The following is a 21337-nucleotide window of genomic DNA, read 5'->3' on the forward strand; positions in this document are numbered from 1 at the left end:
GTTGCTGTTCAGAAAGTTGTGAAGGCTAATTAGAAACTAATAATTGAAATACATGGATTTACTGGGTAATCTAAAGAGAAGTAGTAAAGAAACTGAGGAAGAGAAAGAGCAATTCAAATTCTACACTCAAATGCTATACAGTAATCAGAAATTGCTTTGATAACAAGTACTTAAGTTTGCTTTAAGCATAACCAAAGTAACTCACTTGATACACTCTGTTTGCAAGCACAGCAATTTTTTCACCTTTTTTTTTTTCCTGGAAATAGATAACACCTGGCAAAATAAGTTTTTGCTAATACATCTTAAATCTAAAGAATGCATTGGGTTATAATTTTGGTAGCCAGTCACTAATAGGCAAAGGAGAAGCTGATGTAATTGAGGAGTTAAAGATGACTTTGAGCTACCTTTTCCTCTGTGTTAATTCTGATGTAATTTTGGGCAATACAAAAAATTAGTTGAATTACAAGAAGACTGTATTTTCCTACGAGTATAGAATCTGCACAGTGTTATGTGCCGATCTTCCCAAGGTGTTTAAAATAATCTAAAAAAACTGTTACACTTTGATTTCTCACCCCAAAATTTTTATTCCAGTTGACTCTGTGTGACTCATTGATTTTAAAGCTCTTTTTAGTGAATTTTGACTGTCTGATGAAGCTGCTGAATATCTATCTTAATCAACTCCTATAAATAGCTCTTCATATTTCATCAGTTTTCATTGTTCTGTCCATCACGTCAATATATTTTCCTTAGAAGGAATGTTAAAGTTTCTTTTACATTGCTAAGGATAATGTATTAAAGAGGTCAAAGACTAAAGATTACTCAATTGTAGTTTTTATTTTCTTTTTGAATGTTTCACTTAAAATACCAAAGAATCTCTTAACATAATCTTTAACCAGTTGTGAAAATAACCTATATCATTATGAGATAGTTAAAATATTTCCAGTGAAGGTTCCAAAGTCACATTTTCTGTAATTATGCTTCTGGCTGCCACCACATTCTGTCAGGGCTGATTTACTGGATAAGAATAATTTCATAAAAAACTTTGTCAAGTCATGACAAGATTTTTCTATGTGACATGTACAGGTTCCAAACAGTAAAGAAAGAAATAATTTTCATTTCTCTGGTGTCCTGGTGGCCCTTTTTTAATTGCCTTCTTGGGTGAGTGGCCAAGAGCAGTGATAAAAGCACAGGCCCAAGTGCCAAGTGTGTTCCACCACTGAGCTGCACCAGTGCCCTGTGTCTTTTCTGCCCTGGCCAAAGGAAGCCCCAAAATTAGCTTCTGCCTTTGTGTTCATCTCCTTTTCCATCCTTCACACTCAATTTGGGTGCGTGAGTATTTGGGTTAAGCCCTCGACATCTGTTGAGTCAACTTAGGTCTGAGAAGTTTTTGGGTGTCAGGGAGGTTTCTTGGTTTTTTTCCCCCTTCGGGGCTATATTACCATAGGAAAGTGCTGGCAATTAGATGTGTATTAGATAAAGCAATTAGATGTGAAAGTTGCCATACCAAGGAATAAGGATCCTCCTTTACTAACTTAGAAACTTAATTTATTTAGCAAAACCAAAAAGTAACATTTTTTTATTTTACTGCTTTATTACCACAGTACTAAGGGAGAAATTTAAATTTATAAGGCAGTTGTTTGGTTGGTTTTTTTAACATTTCATTTTCAAAACACTCCATTTGACTATTGTAAATAAATTAATGTAATAATGTCACATAGGTGTCTACTTTCTTCCTAACTCCTTTCTTTATTCAAAGGTAGGAAAGGCCCAGAGATGTCTGCATAGAAGGCAGATAAGTCTTGGGATATTCCAAGTGACAAGAGGGTAGGGAGTTTTTCCAAAGTACTATGACAATTTTTCTCCCATTATTTTAATTAAAATGTCAATACATAAGGATTTGGAAAGTCTTCCAAGTTGATTCTGTGTGGTTTTGGATGCCTGAAAATCCTCACAGAATCATTGAGGTTGAAAAAGACCTCTGAGATCATTGAGTCCCACCTTTGATCAACACCGTGTCAACTAAGTGCCATGTCCAGTTGCTTCTTGAACACTTCCAAGGATTGTGACTGCATCACCTTCCTGGGCAGCCAATACCAGTGTTTAACAACCCTCTCCAATCCTGTTTTCTTCTAATGCCCAGCTTCCTAGCTTTGGTACTTGCCTTCCTGCTAGGCCCACATATTAGCTAGTGTTTTGCTAGTTCCTAGTCTAGTGTGGAAAGCTTTTAGTGCAAGAGAAAATATTTTCAGAAAACCAGTAACTAAAGTTCTAAGTTAAAAATAGCTTTTCAGTCTCAAATTTCAGTTAGCTGTAGTTTGTGGAATAGTGCAGACATTTTTCTAAAAATGTTTTGTTTTTTTTAGTTCAGTTATGACAGATCTTACACAGCCATTAATAAAGTTTTTCTTATCTTTGTAGAAAATGTGCCAGATATTTTTTGGGGGAGGGTATCAGAAAAGTACTTTGTCACATGCCTGTGAGTCTCTGAAGTCTGTATAAACCTGTTCTTAAAAGCAGCTCTGAAACTCTGCCCCTACAGCCCTTTCTTTACCATTGGTGGAAAAATATATCTAAAAATGGCAGAATCGAGCTCATTCGTTTGCATCAATGTTAAGAGTAAGATGTGATCCTGGACAACTCTAAATTAGTTTCTATGAAATATTCATTAATCTGCGTAAAACCTTCAACAGGCAGTGTTTCCTGTATATATTTATAATGAAACTCGAAACTAAGTGCTGTTTGAACGTTTCATCTAGTTTAGATATATGCACAGAATTTTAATCACTTTTGGTTCATGGGGTTGGGGCGGTAGCAGTCAAGCAGCAAAGGGAAAAGCCCTTTTCCCTCTAACCAGAATAGCTGTCTCATTACTGGTCAAAAACTGAATTTGAAATGAGAACTCCTAAAAACTAATTTCTGTAAGGAATTGTTACATACTGATGCCGTAACACAGAAATAAGTTTCAGCCTTCATAAAATCCTATCTGTGAAATAATTTTGGTAATTCCTACATCTCAGTACCAAGATATCACAATTAACAATGTTGTTCATATTAATTGTGGTTCCTAAAAATTCTGTGAGTCTTTTAGTAGTCTGAGAAATACCAAAATCCTTTTTGGTGAAGAGACAAAAAACATTTTTAAAAAATAAAGACTTTTTAAAAAATTTTAAAGCAATACGTTATTCCAATCTCCCTGGAAAATAAAGAAATCTAAACATATGTTAGTTTTTGTATTTGCTTTTTATTTCACATCTCATCTTAAAAATGCATTGAAGACTGCTGCATATGAGCTGTGTAGGAAACAACACAATACACATGTTATTCACTCATTTATATGTGTTGAAAATGTTCGCTGTTGGCTTTGGAGTTTAGTCAAATAGTTCTTCTTGATATAAAACTCAAGAGAATGGGAAGTATATTTTTATTCTGACACAAAAGAACTAATGTATCTCCCTTCCTACACACTCAAATAAAGTGTGTGTCTTTCAGATATCTGTGGTGATCCCTGGGAAGAAGCAAGATAAAATCCACTTTGTGCCATGTTTCTTCCTTTAAACTGTACATAGCGACAGTTGTTTACAGTATTTTTAATTATGTTTTAATTCAGATTTATTGCTAAAAATAAATGTTATGTTTTAACATTGTTTTTTATGTATTTAACATTGTTATGTTTTAACATTGATTCAGTCCTTGTAATGAAACACGGTGGAAATATGATGGAAAAGCTATTTCCAGTCATTGCTTATATGTGCACACAGCATGAATAATTGCACTATAGCTTATCACATTTCTTTCTCCAATTCTCCCCTACAGCTGACATAAATGTGGACATATCAAAACCTTTGAAAGCAAATCTCAGTTTTGCCAGACTTGACCAAATAAACCAGTTCTTGAAGAAAATCATGACCACAAATGAAGATGTGCCCAGGAAGGAGGCTGCTTCACCCGCTGGCATTATTCCAGATGAGCACATCACTTTGTTATCCAGACACCCCAGTACAAAGGACTTTCTACCTGCAGCCCACACCAGCACTGTGCAAAAGGCTTCAGTGCAAGAAAACTTGTGGCAAGCCCTTTCCTGCTTCCAGAAAATTTCCATTCACACCGTGCAAATGGTTGTTTTGATGGAAACCATCCCACACCCCAGTAAACCTTGTTTGTTAGTCTCTTTCTCAAACCTCAGTGGGAGCCTGAATATTAAAAGTGGACATAAAACCACAGGTAAGAGCTTTTTTTTAAAGTTGGAAGAGCTACTGGTTTGTATAAGTGGTGGTCTAGTGACCATTTCAAAGTGTGGGGCATTGCAGGGAGCTGCTGCAGCCAACATCATAAATCCACAACAGAAAACAGCAAATCCCTGATAGACTCTATTACCTAAGTTTTCTTTTCTGTGAGGGAGCACCCAAGTATGATTAATTCTGTAGTTAATATCCCCTAGCTTGTAATTACTAATTTATTGATGGAATTCTGGCTGAAATAGTAGTTATGAGAACCACTCCTCTGGTATTCCAATAATTTAGTACATAATTCAAAGGGCAAAATTTTGACAGTTTTTACTCTGTAAATAGATTTTCTTGTTAAGACCTTTGTTCCTGTCTTAAAAAAAAAAAATAAAATAATTGTTCATTGCCCTGACAGGTGCTACTATGTAAATATTGGGTCATGCTGTTATTCTCCTCCAGATTTATAAAGTTTTCAATTTTTACATGTTTCCTCTGCACACCTGAGAGTCACACAGGGAAAACAGGCACTCTGGTCTCATTACTGAAGCACTGCAAGGAAGTTTTATGCCTCAGGTACAATTAATAAGATACCAGAGACTCATTTAAAATGGAGATATTTTGAGTGTCATTGTAAATTGTTTTATTATCATTTCAATAAAATTATTAAGATGGTATATTTCCATGGTGTATAGATGAGCCAGATGTAGGTAGTTGGAAGAGTAGCTTGAGAGGTAGAATGGTCTCTAGCTGAGAGGAACAAGTTGTTGGCCAGCTGAGGTGGTGATTTATTTCTTTTTCATCAGAAATATTTTTCCTCAGGCCAGCAAGTTCCAGTTCTTCTTTATTGTTTTAAAAGTTAAAAATGAAAAGTTTAAGGTTCATAGGACATGAAAACCTGTGAAAGTGCCAGGACCAGAAACTTTTGATTTATCCATTAATAAACAGCAGTGCAGGCAGGAACAGTGCCTGTGTTCCCACGCTTTTCCACTCGGATCACAACTCTAGCATAGAAGGCCCTGCAACTGAGTAAAAGCCTTTATAATGTCATTTAAATAGTTTTAGTTTTGTTTCTGTGTCATAATCCTCTTCTCTTCCATCAGGTCCCCCTCTATCATTTGTGCATTATCTGTCCCATGGTACATTATGGTGTCCACATCATGCTTCAATACATCAAAGCTGGGCTGCTCCCCCGCTGTTCTATAAAGCAATTTGGCAAACTCACCCTGTATTTCACTTACCCTGGAGGTTTTCATCCTCCCAGAAAGAGGACGTACCTTGCCTTGCACGTTAAGCCTCAGAAACATTTTCAGCTATAAAGTCCTGTTTCTTAATTTTTCTGGCAGTCTGAGGAAATCAATCTTTATTTTACGCATTATAAGCCATACATGAATCTTCAGTATGGTCATAGTCTGGCAGGCATTGTGAAGTGGAGCAATACTGATGTCAAATCTAATGAAAATGGACATTAGTTACTCTATATAAAGAACTTCCATAACCAGAAAATTAGTAGACATCAACAGATGCTTTTCACATTTTTTTCCAGTTAAAAATGTTTTATCTCTATAAAAAGAAAAATACATCTGCATGAGGTTTTGCATAATATTGTGATGGTGCAATAAATTAAGTTTTAATTAGAGCTAAAGACACACTTCCACAAAACTGATTGAAATTGCCAAAAAATCTTTTAAGAAATTGCTTGAATTTTTTTTTTTTTTACAGTTGTTGATCTGAATTTAAAGTGCTGATAGAAACCAAGGTGAAAATTTCAACTTCAGGAGAGAAGATAAAATATTCAGTGGGGGGGGAATGGTATTATAATCTTATGTTAAAAATCCTTCAGAAGAATACCACAGTTGCTAACTAGATTTGTTTTATTATTACAAAGAAATTATGCAAGCTAACCCAATTCTTAAAATTTTTTAGCTGTGTCTTGAGAGGAAGGAGAATTTAAATATCTCAGTTCTTCACTACTGTTCTTTTTATAAAAGGTTTTATAGATACACCTTTTGAGCTGAATAGGGTTAATGTCAGATTTTTTTAATAGAATGAAACTAATACATGAATACTTCCCTGTGTCTTTGATTTTACAGTCGAATAACTATTGTGACCATCTGCAGCAGCTGCATTTTACGAATTATTTGCTGAAGCAAGCTTAGCGCAATGACAAAAGTAGTCATCTCAGATGTACTGTTAAAACAGAGGAAGAAAAAGGAGCATTGCTTGCCTTTTGTACAGTATGGCCATCTGCTGTACAGATGTTATTATATAGAATGACTTCAGATACAATAATTGTAGAAAATTTTCATTAAAACCTCAACAATTTGCACTTGTTTACTTGAATCTGCATAACTCCCCAGTGAGACAACACAATACGCTTGGGGTTTCTTTGGTTCTCACTAGCTTACTCTTTGATCCTTTTTGATGTGCTGACTTTAATAAACATAGTTAAAAACACTATTCAAAAACATCATGGAACAAAACTACAAAGGAACAATTATAGCAGTAGAAACTACTCTAATCCCTTACTTACGCAAGCTATTTTTAGTGAAATCTGGTTTTTTACACGTTTTATGTGGCAGTGTTTTATAAACAGTGTAAATGACCCCTTTTCCAGATGAGTTTTAATGCAGGAGATGAAGTTGTTTTGTAAGAAATTCTATTTGCTAAGAATTACTGAGCAAAAAAAAACCTCACAAGAATATATATTGTCGGCATTTTCCCTCCCTTATAGGGGGAAAATAAAAGTGCATGACCTTGTGTATTGCTTTCATTTCTTTTCAGCTTAAATAAAGAAGAAATCTTGCTATCCAACTTATTTTTTTTTAATTATCAGTTTTCCCTCTAGACTTTCCACGATTACTGGTTTAATCGTGGAAACTAAAGGCATTCTAGTTTCATTTTTCTTCTTAATTTCTTACAAAACTAAAAAGTTTTAGCTTCTGTAAAACAGAGGGGCTAACTAGTTGAATGATTTCACTTCTAACAAAATTAATTATAACTGTTGAACACTCACATTGCAATTGGATCAAACTAAAACACCTTTTTTCTGTATATCCTGCTGTGCTGTTGTACAAACCTAAACTTTTAGTGTGTCAAGGGACTTCATCTTTTGGACATTTTTCAGGTTTTACTACAACAGTTACTTATAACAACATGGTTACTATTTCTGTTAGAATACTTATGTTCCCCTCTGTACTCATGTTTAAATACTCACTATTTTGGTTTTAGTAAAGTAACACTGTTGTAGCTCTATTGCAGTGTACCGGCACAGAAAGAAGAACTAATAAAAAAACCCAAAATCTCTTTAAAAAAAATTACTTTAAAGAAGGCTACCTACTATATTATAATTTTCCTGATGCCCTTAAGGGTAGCACTTTGTCGTACTGATGTTCAATAAAACAATTATCTCAAGTCATTTTCTATTTTGTGGCTTGGAGTTACAACTTAAAACTTGTACCCATTTTTTTAAATACCAAATACTTAGCTTGGAAGCTTATTTGTACTGTTGATGAAAACCCCAACTCCAAGAACTGGTGTTAGACCTGGTTCAGTGATTTTTGACCTCTGAAGTACGTGGCATCTTCCACAAATGCTTAGAGCTCGAATCTCGTGTACCCTGTCAGATCTGAAATCACTTGGTAGTGTACTTGAGGTGTGTGACTCACTCCTTAACTATCACAAGGCATTAGAATTAAAATAAGTTTTAGCAAGAAATACTAGAAAATAGAATGCAATTCTAAACACATGGCTTTCAGTTAGTTTAGGTTTGTAGCTGAAATTAGCACTACCTACCTGCCAAAAGAGCAGATAAATTAAGAGAAGTTGAGGACCATTCTTTCCCCAAAGTGAAAGACAGCAAGAAGCCTGTAACCTCTCAGTGGAGCCTTATTTTACTCTGGCTGGACACAGGAGGGAAGTCGTGCTGCTCAGTGTCTGAACTGAGAGAGTTACGGACATAAAATATTCCAAAGATCATACACAGAATTCCCCAGCCCTTTGTCCCATATGTAGAGATGATTACTTTAGCATATAAATAAGGGGGAAAAAATAAACACTAGTTGAGCCTATGATAATTGCAAGTATTTTTACTAAACCTGAAAATAATTACATATTTGAGATACTTTACAGAACATTTAGAAATTAAATGCAGATATGAATTGGTATAGCACAAAGACCAAACTTCAATTTGGAGTTAACTAACTCCCCTGAGAAAACTCTGCTAAGGCGTTGTCATAGCCTTTGGATGCTGCAGATATGCAAGTTAGCCCATGGGGAAATAAAGCTTTAAATTAGATATGACTACCTAAAATAATATGCAGCAGTAACAAGCCATTTACAACACCCAGAAGGCATTTTTTACTTTTAGAAAGAAATATAAACTCTTTCCAACACTTGAACAATAGGAAATTAATTCTCTGTCAGTGAAAGCCAGAGGACAAACTAAAAATTTAAATGGCCACTGAGGACTGAGGTGGAAGTGCAGCTTGTAGACAGCTATACAAATCACTAACAAACCTTAATGAATATTGGGTGTGGGCATCAGGGTCCTGTCAGATTTGACACGGTGTCCCAAGTAGCTTAAACCCAACACTCAGGGAAAGGTGGAGACCTCATCAGGTCTCTAACATCTGGGATTTTATTTGTCATTTTGGCATATCCTGCAAGCGCAAAAGAAAGAGTAAAAGGGGATTATCCTGACAATGAAATGAGTTACTGAATCTTGTGATAATGAAAAGCAGAAGAATTCTAATTCCTTTCTATAGTCCCTGAGGTGGAGGTGCGTTTATAGTTCTTTAGGAGTATAATGTAGGAGGGAAGAACAGATGGCCTAAAATCCATGAAACAAGACACCATCTAATCCCAGGACTGAGTACCACTATTAATCCTGGTCATATTCCCTACTGATACTTTGTAATAGGGTTCAGAATTGCTACTGATGAACTAGCGTGTTAACTTCAGAGAGTAAAAAAAAAAATAAAAAAATTAAAACTTCCTTGAAGGTTTTTGTTCAAGACAGTGTGCACTGATTTTGTAGTCCTGCATTTGCTATATGAGTAACTCAGCTTTAAAAATATTTCAGATGAAATTTGATTCAGAACAAATATGGTTGAGTTTTTAATCTCTTCAGTTTTTATTGTGAAATTAATTACGTATTTTTTGCAACTGGAATTTCTTTTGATAGTGACATCCCAGTGTGTATATGGCAGTAGTAGGTGCTACAGTATTTACATGGAAGTAAATTTAATAGACTGCTTAAATTCATGAGACAATAGATATAACAGTGAAAGCTTGATGTTTTCTTTATACATTTTATGCTTTCTGTGATGTTCTTCTGGTTCAATCTTCATTTTTTTAGTGTGAGGTATAGGACACAGAGGTTAGACATTATTTCCAATTGTAGGGACCAGTTACTTAAGCTGTTTAAATTGTTGATATACTGGTATGTTTCTTCTTATCCCATGTCAAGAATATTTTTATGGGATGGAATCACTAGCTTACTGCCCAGACAAAAGGTGCAATTTCATAGGAAATTCAGGTTATTGTGGGCACACATTTCCACATGCTGCCTTGTGCTAGCTCAGTTACTTAAGTAGCTGATCAATGGGTTGAGTCAGGGCACTCATTTCTCTGAAAACTAAACCAATACTAAAGGTTTTGCAGCAAGATTGACCCCTTCAGCTGGTTCACTGGATGAGTACACTTTAATGTACTTTAGTTCTCATGCTGGCACAAATGAGAATTCAAAGTATACAAATGAAGAAGGATTGAAGGGAGAAGACTGGAATTCACCTGGACCTGGACTGTCCTTGATCCTCAGGAGCCACATTCCAGGAGTGCAGGGAAACTGGTTTGTGTGGCCTGGGTGTATGTGTCGAGCCTTGAACTTCCACAAGCATAATTGACTGGGTTAGAGAGGCCCAAATAGAGCTTAGCTGCTGCCAGGCACTATCTGCAGGATAGTTTATTTATAAAGAAAAGCTACCCTCTAGTTCATGGACAATTTCGTTTTCTAAAGCAGTTAAAATTCACTGAATCAAGTGTTAGTGCCAGAAGAGCAAGACATGAAAGCTGTAACTCTAAATCAACTTTGTGTTGATTGTATTGGATACATTTTGAGTGGCATCCACTATTTTGTAATGCTTTGTTTGCTGGACAACCATGCCATGTCTGATTTTTCAGTTGTGCTAAGTATCTACAACTTTAAAGGTCAGTGATTTTTGTAGGTACCAGCTATCTCCTGAAAAAAAGCCAAAGTTTTCGACCAGCCACCTAAAATTAAGATATGAAAATGCATAGACCTTTTTCTAAATTGAAGAACATCCCCGTGTCTTACTCTGTAGAGCTGGGTAAGAATTTTTAGCTGCTTTTCTGAAACCTAGTGTTACCTAAAAGTACGATGTTTATGATAAAAGAACCAGAGCTGGACTTACAGATGCAAAATGAACACTATTTTTGTTGGTTTATATTATGCATTTTTCACCACCTAATTGGAATAACATAAGGCAATCTGGAGCTTTACAAACATATTCTCAATTACTGTACTCCAAAGACAGCCTTGACCAATAATTAAAATCAATTTGGATCTAAACTTTAATATGCCCTCTGTGATCACGCATCACAAAATCCAAAATTACCAAATTGCCAAGCGAATTGAGATTTTTCAGTTATTCAGTATGCAGTAGTGTAATGAACATGGTGTACCTGCCCAGTTATTCTTTAAGGGAGATGAGCTCATTTCAAATAGATAACCATCTTTGACTTCTCTTCTGATTCATCACTGACCTGAACTCCATTTGAACCTTGTTAGACACAAAACAAGCAGGATTCCTGGCCTGAGCTATAAAATATAATTAAGCCCTTTTGAAATGATGTGTAAAAGAACATAGCTTTACCCCTACTATAACTACTACCACCACCACAACCAATAAAGTTAAATCAACCACTGCCTGTAATGGATTAAAATAATAAATGTTCCTGGATTTTAGTGTTTGAAGTACTTGAGGAAAACAGGCTTCCAGCAGCCAGTACCGCTGAATACATGGGGACATTTATTAGTGATGAATTCAAGGGTTTGGCCTGTTTAAGATCATTACTTTCTGTTTACCGTGTGTTACACATCTCATGTTTTTACAGAGCCCATATGTGTCCCAATGTAATGCTGAAAAACTCTCTTTCACTAAAGAATAGCTAATTGGTAACATGTAAGTATTGTTCTCATGGGGAGAATGAACCATCATAAGATTCAGCTCTATACTAATGAGAAATCCAGTGCGGTCAGTGGATTGTTAACTAAATCTCTCCTGGAAAATTGTTCTTAAAATTGTACTTTACTATGCTTTGCCACTTGTTTGCTACTGCTGTTTCCAGACTTGAGTAAATTGGCTGGCTCTTAAATTACCTGCAGTATTTCCCCTGGAATTATTTTCACAGCTTTGTTACCCCTTCTTCGCAGAAGATGGTTTGTCAAGGATACTTGTCAACAGAGCATTGTAACTGTAGTGTAACTAGCCTGTTTGTGATGTATTTACAGTTTTCTTAAGAGGAAAGAATTGGGTAGATAGTTGTACCAATATATTAGATATAACAGCATATTTACATTTTAATAGCTGTTTTAATGTCAATGACAATCTGAAAGTAGCTACTGAAGTTGCAAATGTGAAGAGTGAATGTTCAGAACCAAGTATCACAGACTATCTCTTTAGTAGCAGGTAGTAAGGAAAACCACTTGCTAATTGATCTTTAGCAGCAAGACTGTATCTCTGCCACCCAGGCATGGAGGACCCATGGGGGAGCCTGGAGTTCTTCCTTCAGAGGGCACCACGATCCCGTGGGTGGGGAGACATTGGACAGGCTGCTGCTGGCAGTGAGAGCACATGGCTCACATGCCTCTGAACCAGCAAGGCTGCATCTGTGCTTTGGGACACACTCTTGTTTCTGAGCTGCCCAAACTCAGAAAAGCAATTTTCTTCATAGTGCTATTGTTTGTAGCAAAGCTACTGGCTTTTCAAAAGAGGGCCAAGTGCCAGTTCAGTGCCATTTGCTACCTTTGTTAAAATACATGTGTTTTCATTTTCTTAATTCTCTTGTCCCCTATTGAAATTTGCCAATTAAAATCATGCTCTGTGTTGCATTAGGTGACAATGCAGTAAATCAAACAGCATTTGCAGCTAAGGAAGAGCAAATGCACTGGGATTAATAGAAGGAAAAAAGCTCCTTCTATATTTCTGCTCATTCCATTTGGAGTTGATTCAAATACCAACACTCAAATGTTTTTGAAAACAGAAGGCCCATGGTTTATGTCAAAACATTGTCTTTGTTACCCAGGAAGAACAAGTAGAACTCCTTTTTAATACCTGTATTGCTTAAACCCTATGTGATTGTTACTGTAAGGCAGAGATTGTTTTTATGTATTTGCCTCATCTATTAAAATGGGCCAGCTCTTTCTTTCTGTATTCTCTATTCACACAAAAGGATTTATGCACACACAGCAGTTTAACAAGGATGAAGCCTCCTATTATTGACAAATGCTGATGCAACTCTAATTATATATAAACCATGATCTAACTATGTGTAAAACTGTAGTAGGGTACTCAGATTCTGTGAGATGTCTTTTTAAATATTAGCATAAATCAAGTATATACTGACTAAAAAATGTTAGAATATCAAAATAAATGTCTTTAGGTAAAATTTTTTCACTGTTTTGTTATAATGATCTCCATCTTTAATTTTGGAGCAAGGTAATTTCTTGAACATGACAAGCTAGCTATTTTTAAACCCTCCTACATTATTTCCAACCATTTAAAAATATCTGGATATTCCTTTTGAGCATATGTCATCATAAAAGTAATCCTTGCAATAGCACACAGAAGCTTGGTGTAAGTTCTCTTTTGCTCCATTAGTGTAGATGTGTTTTGTGGTGCTATTGTCATTCTGGCTGGAGTCTGACAGGGGAGGGCTGGCAGCATTTTTTAAATGCTGTCCAAAGCAAGGGCTTCATATTTATTAGTCTCTTGGAGGAGTATTTTAAAAATCATGGAACTATTTGTTCCTAAAAGTAAATTATTCCACGTACTAAAAAGTGTATTGGTGTTCATGAGCCATAATCCAAACAGCACAAGTTAACTTCTGCATGTCACAGCAATCATTTATGAAGATCTATTGCTTCTTTGTGCTGCCATCTCAAGTTCACTTCAAACGGAGACTTCGATTTAACCTATTGAAACTGAAGGCAGACTTCCACAATAGAGGTTTGTGAGAAATACATTGAAGGACTGACTGAAAATAGTGTGTGGGATGGCAAAAACAAGGGAAAAATATTTTGCGTCTTTACCTTTCTGGGGTGATTGCTTTAGTCATGGGAAAGCACTTCATGGACTGAACATATACTTTTAGGATTTCCATAGAAATAGTACCCCATTGGAACTTCTCTCAGACACAGACATCTCTTTACTTACTACTGCTTTTTAAGGTTTATGCATACTTGTTCTTAATTTCTTTTCTTTAAGCTTCCTCAAAGCATCACTTCATGCAAGTTTGTCTAAATGCTCTTTGCACTGCAGTTTTTCTAACAGTGAACAGTGCTTTTTTATACTGAATCACTTCATCCCTGAAAGGACATGTAGGTACAACTGCTAGAAAGGACAAGGGTGTGATTCTTGTCTACACAAGAGCACTCTGGGTCACAGCAAGAAAAATAAAAATCTCTTCCTGAGTTCCTGAGTTTTTCTTGGTATTTGTAGGACACAATCCATGGATGTGTCTTGTAATATTTCATGTATTGAAAACTAACCAAAACTTACTTATTCTTAATTGTTTCTTCATTTCTCATTGTTTGCTTAGCATTTGAGAAAGGCACTGCTGATTTTGAACCAGCAGTATTATGTGCTGAATGCGCAGTTCTGCTTCTGAGCTGTTGGATATTGTGTTTTCTTTGTACTTTGTGGAACTGAGATGACAACACAAAGAGACTGCAAAGCATAATCCTTCCAAGTGTAATCCCAGTGAAAGAAAACATAAATAAAACCACTTGTATTCTGGTATTCCTTTTCCCCTTCTGTTATTTTTGCAACTTGGCACATATTCCAATAAAACTATAGGAAGAAATTTCTCTATATTGAAGGATTGTGCAATAGTTACCAAGAATTTCTTCTCTTTAAAATCAAAATTCCATACAGAATATGAAGAAAAAAAAAAAAAAAGAAATGCCAGGTGTTGTAGTGCCTCTTAAAATAACTAACCATGGCAGGATGTCAGTGTGTGTTGATGCTACTTTTCTTGATTATAACTGAAATTCAGTGTCAGAAACCACCTTAAGCAGATCTGTCCCACAAGCCTGTTACCCATGAGAGCAGATGCAAGATTTCAGAAGCCAGCCTAAATAAAAAACCCCAAAGCTGGAACTCCTTTTCCAGTCAGTGACAATAGTCCTGTTGATTGGCATGGGACAATGGTTTGTTTGAGCCCTTGATCATTCGTATTAAACTCCAGCTGTTCAAGGGAGAGATGGTTTGAGTTTGTTGTACCTATTCAGATAGGACACAGTTCAATGCCATTATTACTATAGGCACTGTTGGACCACCTTCCTAGTGTTTGCTGGTTTAAAAAAAAAAATATTTCCTTCCATTACAAAAAATGCTTAGTATTATGAAACTGTAAGCCTCAGGATGCAGACAGACTTCTTCCTTGGATACTAGGAAAGATTCATAGGAGAAGTTTTATCGCATGGATTCAAAACAGTGAGTTGTGTTTTGGGTGGATTTTTCTACCAGCAAAGTTATAAAAATATAAAATGAAACTGTACCTTGAAACACCTGTGTGTAAGCCTTAGGTGGTTTTTTTAATCTTTTGCCTTTTGTAAATGTCTAGTTTCCTTAGAAAAATAAACTCTGTGCATTATAAAGTAGGGTGACATCCAACAGTCAGGGTGTTGAGTCCAAGTATTAGCACCAAAGGAGATAAAAGTTAAGCCAACCTCAGATGTAGTGCTTTCCATGTAAATATACAAAAGCAATAGAGATATTAGACATGGTTTATTTTATTAAACAGTGATTTACAGTAGGTTAAATTTGCAAGAGCTGGGGTATTTCTAGATGATGTTTCTATCCTCCAAATGTTTGTCTTTAATGAGAGTATGTAAATTCTGTCATAACTATAATCAGCCTTTATAATTTTTAGGTTTTATGAAGCTATGTAAAGTTCAAAAGGTTATGAAATAAAACCTTAAACTCTTTTCTCAGGAAATGTGCATTATGTATTTTGAGATAAGCATTTGTTTTAAATTATTTGAATTCTAATAGTACCCTTCTTCTCCTGCTAAGTACTCCTAAGTCTAGCAAGGTGCCATGTTATAGTAATTAACTTCAAGAAAAGCAGAAAGAACTGTTCAGAATCACTATTTCCTATCAGTTTGAAATATAATCAAGTGAAGCAGCTGTTCTTGTTTTTAATAGACTTTTTTTTTAAAAAATCATAGTTTAATGAAAAATGTCTCTTCTCATAAACCTTAAAATACTCAGAATGCAAAAAGTCATGTTTTGGCAAATGGTTCTTTGTAAGGAATGTGGATGAGACATACCTGCTCTGTTACAGCAACATGGTATAAAGCCTGGTTGGCAGTGTGGGAAGAGCAAGCTAAATAAAAAAAGCAGGAAATTTTAAAAAATTACAGATCTCATTGCCCAGCTGTGATGTCCTCCCTTGGAGACAAGAGTGATTGTCCACACAAGTATTTCCATGAAAGTCAGTGGGACTACTTGCATGAGTAATGGCTTCTGGGCAGGGATCCTCAGGCTCATGGTAAAGTGAATTCAGGAAATAAACACAAAAATGTTGGGAGAATAAGTGCCAGTAGGATTAAATTTCTCTCTCTTCTTTTAGGAATCCATGGATCATCTTTAGTCCTTGACATAAAAGATTTCTTACTTAAAACAAGTCTCAAAGAAAGAGCAAAATCTCTGATTGGCCCTTTTTGCTGCTCTGTTAATGTGGAAGCCAAGTGGTGTAAGCACAGTGGTGATCCTGGTCCAGAGCAATCTGTTCCAAAAATCTACATTGATTTGAGAGGAGGACTGCTGCAGGTCTGTATAAGATGCTTATGAGCTGGACTGGCTTTGGATATTGAGTTTTCAAAAACAGATTTCATTAAAGCCTTCACATCCTACAGCTGGTCGCTAGGTTGGGGATTTTTGCATGTTTGATTTGTGTGGTTTTTATTTTACCTTATAAAATAATTATCTACTCTTTCATGTAAACTGTTGATTGAAAAATTGTGTACTGTGTTTTGGGTTTGATTTTTTTTTTTTAAATACTGCTTAAACCATGTATTTTAGCTGTATGTGTGTGTTCCTTAAAACTACTGGATCAAATTACTAACACTTAATATCTAGGGTCATGTTCTGATGGGTGTGTGTTTGTCTGTCCATGATCTACGTGTCTGTAATGCCTAGGGGTAGCCCTAAGAAGTACATATCCTTTCTTTTTAAACTTACACAAATTTCTCGGGGGAGTAATTGCAAACTGTTGTTTGTAACAATACTGTTTTCCATGCTATCATCTCCTTTTTGGAAGTGCCCACAACTTGAAACCAGTCCAGGAAGCTTGCGAGTTCTTGAAATGAAAAATAGATTCCATGGGGCTTAAACAAGTGGGCTTTAAGATATGTCTTGTTTTAATTATTTTTATTATAGTATCTATACACACCAAATGTTTTAAAATAAATGTATAAATCAAGTATATGAAACACAAAAAGGAAATTTTGACATTTGTGTCAGTAAGTTTTTTCCCAGAATTGGCATTAGAAGGTCTTAGAATCACAGCACTGAAAATAGGATTAATCAGATAATACAAATTTTCAAAACAATTTATCTTAATGAATAAATCAAGCCAGTTTGTTTCTTTGCTCCTTTTTTTATTTGTTTTTCACAGGTACTTGGCTGACTACCTAAATGTGTTGATATAAAATGCTTGGGTTTTTTTCCAGAATTTTGGGTTTTGAAAAGTACCAAAAAAAAATCTATAATTCTCAAAAAGACATTTATTATTAGAGTATAATTACAGACAATTAGCTTTTGCAGAAGATTATTAAGTGTTTAGTCTGGCAGAATAGATTTCAGAATGCTGACAAAATCATTAGCAGTTCTGTTTCAAATTAATTTATTTATGGATAATTTTACCAGCTCTAAACATGACCTCAGCTGTCACTGTTAATTTGCATTGCATCAGAACCTCAAGTGCTTATGTAAAATCAGTGCCTCTTCTCTTGAATATTGTAGTAGGAGTTCTATGCCCTGGAGTTCCCAGCTGCCTACAAATGAAGTGAATAAAAGGGTGAGATGGAGAAAAATGTTCATCCCTCCTCTGTCAGTGGGGAACTGGGGCCTCTGGGATTGTCTTAAGGTGACAGAGAGATCCTTTGAGGTGGTGCTAGAGTAGGTGTGGGACCCTGAGACCAGAGGCACTCCAGAAACCACAGTGGAGAGGCACTAAATTCAGGGGATGCCTGCCTAGGCTGGGAACATTTATCTCAGGACTGGCTGTGGCAGTGTTTCAAGAGGGTCTTGGTTTATTCTGTGGGCTTACTTGTAGATGCAGGGCAAGAAAGCCTGCCTTCATGGCAACTACACTCCCTTTAGGCATCTTTTGATTTTTTTCACATTTGAAAATTGGTTTTCCACCATTGAAAATTTTGCACTACTCTTTATGTGAGCATACCTGACTTGTTTACTTTACTCACAACCTTACCATGACTTCTAAGTAACAGTCTGGGCATTTTGATTTCATGCCAAACTTGGTTCCAAGTCTAACTCCTCTATTGCTAGTTGTTTCTTTGTCTTCCATGTTGCTTCAAAGCCTGCTCCTGCACATGAAGTCTAACGTACTTGTTCCCATTAATATAATTCACTCAAACAGGAGCTTGTTTTGAAAAAAGCAGCAATGCTTGTCAAAGCTGGGAGAAAGGAATGCCTTCTTGCCTTTTATTTTGCTACAAAGTGTGCAAAACTTCTGGAGTTTGCATGCCAAATTTTATTTTATATTTTTCTGTATTTCTGTTTTAAACTTCAGAAAACTTTGAACTTTTAAACCTCACTTGGAGGACTTACAGAACACCCAATTCATATGCCTAAATTTTGTGCTTAAGATGACTTTTTGTGCTTAAGATGGTCTTCTGTGTCACATTCTTTGCTGTGTCACCTAGTTTTAAATGTGTTCCAGAATTCCAGTTTTGAAGCAACAAGCTCTTTGAAGAGTTTAAACTTTGTATCTTTAAGTGTTTTTTGTCATGTCTTAAACTGAGAAACCTGTGACCAGTCCTAGCATTGTGTACAGTTCTTGAATATAATGTTTAAGATCTGTGGTCTTCCAGGCAGCATCAGTATGAATTGTTATATGGTAGGAATTAATGTTTTCCTTCAAATAATGAAAAGAACACATTTGGCAAGTGGCTTTATAAGAATATTTTGTTGCTTCTGTCCTTTATTTTAAAATTAAGAATTCTTGCAAGCAATTAAGGTGTAAGTAGAGCAGACTCAAAGCCATATAACATTCCTGTTGTTTTATGGAGGTGTTTTTCCCTTCAAAAATGGCTGAATATTTGTATGTAATTTTTTCATATTTTCTTTCTTTTTTTTTTTTTTTTTTTTCTTTTTTTTTTTTCTTTTTAAAGGTTTTCTGGGGTCAAGAGCATTTGAACTGTTTAGTTCTTCTCCAGGAGCTTCTGTGGCAGTACCTGACTAAAAAGAGCAGTGTAGAGACATTGATACCTGAACGTACATACCCAACTTGTTTTTCTGCAGAAAGGAATCAGGCCTCAAAACCTGAGCATACCTCAGATGATCTCAGAACAGGCCTCTTCCAGTATATACAAGATGCAGGTAACAAGGATATACTTTTGGCTCTCTTTTTTTCTTCCCTTGTTTCTAGATTATAAAGTAAACATAGTAGTAACCTATTAGACATTACTTCTTACAATGAATAACTTTATATTTTTTGGAAAAGCAGTTGAAAAGACATCTGCTAGAATTAAAAAAATACTTTAAAAGTCTTTTTTATTTCTTTCCATTAAGCTGTAATGTTTTAAAAGTCAGGGAAATTGCTTTTTTATTTTCTCTCCTTTTGATCCCATGGGATTTCTTTTTAATCACTTTGGTTTCATAAACCAGCATGTTTCTTTCTAGAAATTGTATAACAGATTATAGCTTTCTTTCATTTGACAGAAGCACAAAAGTTGCCCAATGCCTATGAAGTTGTGTTTTACAATGAAACCGAGGATAGTCCTGGAATGATGCTGTGGAGATACCCAGAACCCAGAGTGCTCACTCTTGTAAAAATTAACCCTGTTCCTTTTAATACCACTGAAGACCCAGATATTAGCACTGCTGACCTTGGAGATGTTCTTCAGGTGGGTAATGAGTTTTCTACTTCAGTAACAAATGAAAATGTTACTGCTGTAAAGTGAAAGTTTTCAAACTCAGATTTATTAAAAACTAGCACAAAATAAATGTCAGGAGCTCTATAAAACCAATATGAGGTACATTGCACAGCTTGAGCATATCTTTAGTTTCAAAACTACTTGTATAAACCTTTACCCACTTTCCTCTGCAGTTTTTATGTTGCATAATAAGCTATAGCCAAGTTTACCAGGTTTAGTTTGTGACCATACAGTTTTTATTCTTTCTTTTTATGGTTTCATCCATCAGTCTTTGCATAAAGACTTCATTTGGTTTGAAACTGAAACATGTGAGGAAAGACCTGGTTTGAAATTTCCAAGGTCTAGTGGAATCATTGAAGTAAAAGCTCCAATCTGCCTGTTCTCTTCTGTTTCTGTGATGGCAGAGGCTGCCCTGCTCCTAGTAAGATCCACAGGGTAGGGGGAAAGGATCTGTTTTCTCTCATTTTACCTTGAGAGGGTTGAAGTGGATGGTGCAGTTTGACTGTGTGAGATCATGGAATTTCTCTTTGAAGGAAGGCTGAGTGCTGCAGTCTCCATGCCCCAAAAATAGACCATACCTCAAAATTACACTGATCCTTAATGTGCTGGAATTTTTGCTTTCTAATGTGTTCAATCGAGTCATTACATTTTCTCCTGTCTAGTATAATTCTTTTTAAATTCACTTATTCCTTGCATGCATATTTTGATTTTAGCTCAATTTTAATTCTGGTAATCTCCATTTCCCTTTTACAAATTAGACCTGTCATATTTTTTTTAATTTCAATCTGGTTGTTAATCAGAATAATGTTGTGAGTCAAGGGAAATAAATATTTCCCAGTTCTTCCTATTTGTTCAAAACTGTTGAATTATATTTCATTATTGCTGTGATGTTAGAAATTGCTTTTAAAATTGAATTATTCACCAATATGCTTTTAGTTATGAATAAGTAGGATAATCTTCCTCAGATAAATGGTATAATGTTATTACCGTGCACATACTGTTGGTGAGATCATGTAAGTGTCCTGCCAATTTCTTTGCCCTCTAGACAGCCAAATGTCAACTCCTTTCAGTTACAAGAAAATTAAAATTAAATGGAAAAAAATCAGCTCCACTTGTCATGAGGTTTGAATCAAAGATCAAAATTGTGTTATTGTAGGCTGTCTTGATGACCTATTAGGTTGCTATGAAAGCCAGCATTTTGCCTCCTTTCAGGTTGGTATTTTTGGAGCACAGCATACCAAGGTTTTGGTTTAATTACATTACACTCCCATTATAGATAGCAGACATTATAAACCATTATGTATGTGCTTGTGGAACAATATGTCCGTGTCCAAGGGGAATACCAGTTCTTCTTCAATTGGGCATACACAGCTGGACTTTTAGTAGCACACTGGTTCTGCTTTGTGCTTCCATACGACAGTCTAGAGCAGAGAAGAGCAGATCCAGCTCACTGTAGTTGCCTCAGAGAGAAAGAAGCACTCTGCTACCAGAGGTCAGGTTCTGTCAGCCTCTACTGGTGTTCATGTAATTCTTCAGATTTCTACCACTAGACAAAATATAAAGATATCAGCCAAATTAGAGGACAACTAGTCAAAAATTCTGCTTTGAGCACACGATTTGGAGAAATGCCTACAAAGAAGATCCACGCTTTGGTTGTAGGCTATTAATTCTGGCAGTAATTGTTGCC

At 35.7% G+C, this 21337-nt stretch overlaps 1 protein-coding gene across 8 annotated transcripts in view; it reads left to right on the plus strand.

Annotated features, from left to right (window-relative positions):
- VPS13B (vacuolar protein sorting 13 homolog B) overlaps positions 1-21337 on the plus strand; it is a 434872-nt gene that overhangs the window by 336395 nt on the left and 77140 nt on the right. For all 8 annotated transcript variants that reach the window (XM_021529420.3, XM_085573894.1, XM_021529419.3 and 5 more), the window contains 4 exons: positions 3814-4221; positions 16101-16300; positions 18886-19093; positions 19436-19620. In XM_021529420.3, coding sequence (XP_021385095.3) covers positions 3814-4221; positions 16101-16300; positions 18886-19093; positions 19436-19620 — 1001 coding nt within the window. The remainder of the gene's footprint in view (positions 1-3813; positions 4222-16100; positions 16301-18885; positions 19094-19435; positions 19621-21337) is intronic.

Source organism: Lonchura striata, chromosome 2, assembly GCF_050655825.1.
Source record: "Lonchura striata isolate lonStrDom1 chromosome 2, ASM5065582v1, whole genome shotgun sequence".
In the NCBI taxonomy this organism is placed as follows: domain Eukaryota; kingdom Metazoa; phylum Chordata; class Aves; order Passeriformes; family Estrildidae; genus Lonchura; species Lonchura striata.